This window comes from Triticum dicoccoides, chromosome 2B (genome assembly GCF_002162155.2).
Source record: "Triticum dicoccoides isolate Atlit2015 ecotype Zavitan chromosome 2B, WEW_v2.0, whole genome shotgun sequence".
NCBI classification, from domain to species: Eukaryota; Viridiplantae; Streptophyta; class Magnoliopsida; order Poales; family Poaceae; genus Triticum; species Triticum dicoccoides.
Window position 1 is genome coordinate 398,225,393 of NC_041383.1, and position 6,332 is coordinate 398,231,724.

The 6,332-nt window shown below is 48.5% G+C and overlaps 1 protein-coding gene across 1 annotated transcript; it reads right to left on the reverse strand.

Moving 5' to 3' along the window:
- Window positions 1-717: 717 nt before the first annotated feature.
- Window positions 718-3,722, reverse strand: LOC119363870 (L-ascorbate oxidase homolog). The gene is made up of 6 exons (XM_037629241.1): window positions 3,278-3,722; window positions 2,858-2,967; window positions 2,317-2,684; window positions 1,523-2,243; window positions 1,341-1,422; window positions 718-1,222 (listed from the first exon to the last, which is right to left on the reverse strand). Exons 1-6 carry the CDS (start codon window positions 3,434-3,436, stop codon window positions 1,019-1,021), a joined length of 1,644 nt encoding a protein of 547 aa, XP_037485138.1. The 5' UTR covers window positions 3,437-3,722; the 3' UTR covers window positions 718-1,018.
- Window positions 3,723-6,332: the final 2,610 nt, after the last annotated feature.

The window sequence follows — 6,332 nt, forward strand, 5'->3', positions numbered from 1 at the left end:
CTTCGACCACTCTTCGGCAACGTCGTGGTCGACAACATCACCTCTGCAATAGCCTCCGCTACTTCATCTATAACCGATCAGTACATGTGCCTCTGATTTTTTATTATTATTTCTACTGTCGCATGTGCAATGCTGCTATTTATGATGTTTTGTTCATCTAGTATGCTACGGCTACATGCTAATAATTATTTTAATCATGATTTATATTCTCAAAATAAAATTAAGGGGTATTTATATTCTTAAATTAATCATGAAATTTCATAATTGTCCAACACGGCCTTCTAGCCCAGCGACCTTTATATGTTCGATGCTACAGCTACATGCTAATAATTATTTTAATCATGATTTATATTCTTAAAATAAAATTGAGGGGTATTTATATTCTCAAAGTAATCTTGAAATTTCATAATTGTCCAAATAAAATTGTGGGCGTTTCTTGACTTTTGTATATGTACGGTGGTTTTTTGCAATTTACTCTCTTATTTAAATGCCATTCGTTGTCGAGTACTGAAAACTCTGAAGAAAATATAGAACAAGCATCTGTGCACCGAGGTAACATAGCAAGGATTCAGTCTTGTGTCCTAGCTTTTTCTGCATCTTGAAATTGCGTGTTTTATGTTGCAAGTGTTTGCACTTGTGCTTATCTGGGTTAGTGTTCATGTCATGCTTGGTTAGGCCACTCGGAAGTGGAATTCAACATATATTCACCATGTTTCAAAAACAAGGCTTGCTTTGCCTGAGAAGTCCCAATGACACACCACATCAGATTACATTACATTTCAGAAACAAGAGCACTGACCAGCATTCACAGGCCCTGTGGTCTTGTCCACAGGCCAAACACAAGGAGATGAAATAGCGGCATCATCAAAGAATAGTACTAGTACATGAGTTTTTAGCTAGAGTAGTAGTACATATTTCCAAGAAATCGTAATAATTATAAGCTTCATTTCAGCTATATATATAGTAGTAGCAGCGGCAGCAGCAGCAGCAGTAGTATTGAGGAGGCCTTTGTTGTTCCTCAGTGTGGAAGGCCGGCAGCTCTGCCGCAGAGTATGGCGTTGGTCGGGATGCTGTACTCGTTGGAGAAGCTCTGCTCCGCCGTCCAGACCCTCAGGTACAGCTGCTGGCCGAGGTACTGCCGGTCCCAGTTCGCCGACCTCAGGTTCCACATCCCTTGGTTGTCCAGCGACACCAAGATCGCCGACCATCCGTTCGGATACACCTGATGGATGAAGCAAATTGCAAATGTTGAGAGTTCAGACTTACAAAGCTGCTTCTTCCTGAATAGCCAAGAATTTCATGGAATCGATTATGCCTGCTGGAATTGGAATACATTATACCTGAACAGTATGCCTCGCTTGCGCGTCGACCAGGTTGTAGTTCAGCCGCTCATTCTCCGTCCACTGCCCATTATCGCCGTACCTGAATCAAGCGAGAAGATCTAAAATGAGTTGATGTGCATACATAATGTATTCTGATTTAGTTCAAGTTTCAGATGGTAATGTAAGCTGCTGTAGCTTACCCGACGACCCAGAAATCATATCCGTCAAGATGCCACGACTGCATCTCGTTCTCGGTGTTCTGGAACACCACCTCCACGAACTCGTGCAGGTTGAGCCTGACCACAGGCGTCCCGGGCCGGGGTGCCCCGCCGTCGGGCCGCTCCGGGACACTGTCCCATTCGATCACGTTTGCGATGTTGTAGTTGTCCAGGAGCTTCAGAGGCGTGTCCGGTACGACGAATGAGACGCCGTTCACGGCGTACCGTCTCTGCCCAGCGACGACGGCAGCTGAGCTGGCCAAGACCAGCGTCCTCGACGTCTGGATAGTGCCGTAGTGGAACGACCCCTGCGGGTTGGGCCGCGCGGCGCTGGCCGTCAGGTTCCACCGGAAGGATCTTGCCTGGTTCATCGACCACTCGCTCTCCTCCGGCGGTCCTGCCGGGAGCGGGCCAGGCGCCAAGGAGGTGGCGCTGCTGTAATGCAGCGTCCCGACCGCCGTTAGCGGGCTGGTGTCGGCCGGGTTGAACCGCGTCGACGCCACCACGGCGTAGTCCATGGGCGGCTGGTCGAGGGTGACGAGGAACGCCACGGACTGACCGACGTGCACGTCCAGGGAGTCGTAGACGTTCTGCACCGGGTGCGTACCTTCCACCTCCGCCAGCTTCAGAGCATGGCCCTGGATCCGGAAGTTTATCGACGTCTTCATCCCGACATTGGACACTCTCAACAGATACGTCCTCCCTGAACAACAAAACCAAGACCGTTATTCATTTTCAGTGGCGGTTTCAGAAGAGAGACTGAGAATGCTGCCTACCTTGGTCGCCCACCAAGGTGGCGGAGGGCATGCCGTTGATGAGCAGCGCGTCCGGGAACGGGAGCGGCGCGCCGGAGTCGAGTGTCTGGCGGAGCTGGTCGTGTCCGGCGAGGTACCAGTCACCGACGAGAAGTGTGAAGTCGCCGGCTGGGGCCGGGTAGGGGACGGGGATGGCGGGTCGCTGGTAAACGTTGAGGGCGCCGAACCCTCCGGCGGCGCGGTGCAGCGCGACAGAGGGGAAGTAGGTGAAGGTGCCGATCTGGTCCTTGGCCTGGAACTTGTAGGTGTAGTTGGCACCGGGCGGGATGGGGCAGTTGGTGCCCGCCACGCCGTCCTGCCATGAGTTCTTCCGCTGCTTGATCCCGTTCCTGCATTTTGCATTCGCGTTTGCAAGTACAGACTACAGAGTGAGCAAGAAGAGAGAGAGAGAGAGAGAGAGAGAGAGAGAGAGAGAGAGAGAGAGGAAGAGAAAGAGAGAGAGGAGGTTGAGGAGGAGGAAGAGGGTGGCTGCGGCAGCGAGTAATTGAATATACGGACGGACCATGTGATGAGGAATGGCTCGTCGAGGTTGTTGACGACGTTGACGATGAGGTTGTCGTTGGTGACGCAGTCGATGCGAGGGCCCGGGAACTGCCCGTTGATGAGGATGCCCTTGAACAACGATTAGTGGTCAGTCAGTCAGTCAGTCCAAAATTCCTTTTCCTCACCGATATCAACATGGGCTATTTATAACATGAAATTTTACGGTACCAGTAGTGAATTGCAAGTAAAAAAGTGAAGAAATTTGGGACGAAACTGGCATGAACCAACATTTTGGCGAATTCGGGCATGAAAAAGTGAGCAGCATTTGGCATTCGGGAAGCACCCAGAAACGGCAGAGTGAGGACCGAGGAGGGTACCCTCAGCCCCAATCTATGTAGCAAAATGCAGGGAGGTCCACATTGGTAGTACAGTAGCATACCTGCTGGGTGGTGCCGAGCGGGTTGATGGGGCCATACGTCACAATCCAGGTGAAGTAGCGGTAGGGGTCATCAGCGCCGGCGAGCCTCGCCGCCACCGCCGCCAGGAGCACCCACCGCGCCAATGCCAGACAAGGCCGAGTCGGAGCCATTCTTGGCATGGACGGCTGCCCGGGAAGAACCTCTAGATCTTGAACGAGTGAGTGGAGTCGCAGAAAGGGAAAGAGAAAGAGATGGTTCTTGTAGCTGGAGCTGCTGCTAGCTTTCGCCGGTCGCAGCCGTGCTCGTGCTTTGCATTAAGAAAACGGAATTGGAATGGAAGGGAAAGTGAAAGGAGCTAGCAGGTATACGCGCATATGGGATGGGATGGGATGGGATGCAAGTTGCCAGGGAAAGAAAGTGGTATAAATATAAATGGAGGAGGACGGCGGGAGTAAAGCGTAGCGAGCTGGGAATGCGGGTTCGCCGCGTTGAGCTGCGGCGGCAGGCGAGGAAGACGACAGCTTGGGCCGAGCTGTCCCCCTCCTCTTTTCAGTCCACGGTACGCTCTCGGCTGCTCACTCACTCCGGTGGTGTGAACGCAGCTGTGCTGTCCTGTCTCGCCCGTCTGCTAATTTCCTACCTTAATCGTGGATGTACTCGCCCGTCTGCTGCTGATATAATTGCCGGTAAATGCAAAAACTTTGAGTACAAACCTTTTCATTTTTCTTTTCATTCCGTGGGGTCCTGTCTCGCCAGTGCATGCTACGGCTAATTCCGACTTTATAGAGACTTTCGGATTCAAATTCACAGGATATATTAGTATATACTTCAACTGCCCGGCGGTTCAAAGTACAAGTAGTCAGTAGTGGAATAGTATATTTGCACAAGGCCAAGGTGCTACCAGGTTATGGATGGCAACCACCGGACTTTTTTTCTAGAAACAAAATCCTTCTCGCAGTAGAGCGAACACCAGAAATAATAAAAATTACATCCAGATCAATAGACCACCTAGCGATGACGAAGGCACGCCACCGTCATCGCCCCTTCCTTGCCGGAGCCACACAAAACTTGTTGTAGTAGAATTTGTTCTTTTCATAACTCGTAAATGGTAGTGTGTTTGAACTAGGAATTTCACATGACAATAGAACAACACCCTCTTAGCAACCCATATTTATTTTGATTTTTTGGAACTTTCAAACGTGGTTTTCACGAAGTTTTCTTTGAAACTAGGTTTCCATGTAATATTCTCTCCATCACCTACATCATTCCTAGGGACTTGGAGCAAGCCACTTCTTGGACTTACTGATCCTCTCATTTGTGAGACAATGGCGATACTAGAGGGAGTCATTGTTGCGAACCTTCATGACTTCAAGGAGGTAGTGCTGGAAACGGACTACGTGGAGGTGGTTAACCTCTGGAACACTCGCCATGATTCCTGTTTAGTTGTGTCACCCATTTTTCTGCAAATTGGAGAGCTCTGTAATAGTTTTGATTTTCCTTTGTAATTGAACAAGTATCTAGATCAACAAACGGTCCCGCGCATCTGTGTGCCAGCATGCTTGTAAGTTGGATACGACTGAAAGCTGGATCGATGGACCTCCTGGTTTTCTGATAAGTAGCCTGCTGGCTGGCTGCTCGGTGGACGCCTTCGCTGAATAGAGTTTCCAAAATTCTCCACCAAAAACAACACTAGTGGAGTAGTATTTACGTTTATCTCCGTAAAAAGTGTTGTCTGTCTCCATCACTATTGGTCCCCTTAATAACTTTATTAAATGTTTCCCAAAAGAACCTAATGATTCCACTAACTGGAAATCATTCTTTTTTCTTAGTTTTACCTTGTCATTGATTTTCTTTCCCTTCTTAGTAGGAGAAAATCGTAGATGCCGCTAAATGCTAGTACTCCGTATATAAGATTTGTTTGGAGTCAAACTACACAAAGTTTGATCAATTTTGTATTAAAAATATTAACATCTACAGTATTAAAGTTGTATGGTATGAAAATTAATTTCAAGATGCACCTAATGATATTATTTTTGTATTGTAAATGTTAATATTTTTTTCTATAATGTTTGTCAGACTTTATATAGTTTGATTTGAGACAAATTATATATGCGGACTAGAAAAATATGAAAGGAGTACTAGATATCTACATGTACATTAGCATGAGCTGAACAACTTCTCTGTAAGAAGCTCCTTCTCTGCAAGAAGGAAGAAAGCTTAGCTTGGAAGAAAACCAAACCAAAAGAGTATCCACACAAGGCACCGGCGGTAAAGAGAAAAGGGAAGCATCCAGCATGCATACAGACTCTTATGATGGCTTTAATACTACTCTACATGCGCAAATCATGCAGATGTTTTTTCCTTTTGTTATAAATAACGCACAAGAGCTTTTTCCTAAACAAACTAGCTACTAAATCATACGGTACCAGTCTAAAGTCTAAGCTTTACTGCAAGAATGACGGGCAAACATTCGTTCTGAAAGAATACAACCATACTCTCTTGTATAAACAATCAATCGTCGTAGTATGTTGTTTTGTCCACGTCAAACAGCCCGAAGAATGTTTGTCCGTCGGCGAGAGGAGCGTCGACGAGAGACTCGCCAACTGCAGGCAGCACATGGCACCCGGGCCACACGAGCAATTAACAAGTACGTAGTACTGCTCCATCCATGTAGGGTGCGTTTGGTTGCCCGTATTTGGGTCAACCAGGCCCGCGTGTAATTGAAATTGCATGTTTGATTGGGCTGCCTACACTGTTCGGCTTGCACACCACGAACTTTAAAGCACTCACAGCCAGACCCATGAGCTACACCCAGATCGGCAGTTTCTCCAGAGCCAAACTCGTGCGAGGCAGGGGAGGGGAACACGGCGCACAGCTCGTGCGAGCTGGGAGATAGCGCGAGCTCGCGCGTGTCTTTGAAAAGTCGGCGGGAGGATTTCAGCTTATGTCCCGCCGATTCGGCCGCCCTATTTAGCCCCCATCCTCTCATTGGCCAAGGCCCCGCCACCCTTCTCCCCCTTTCGATCTTTCCTGCCAGCATGCACCGGCACCGACGACCAGGTAAGCGGAGCTCCT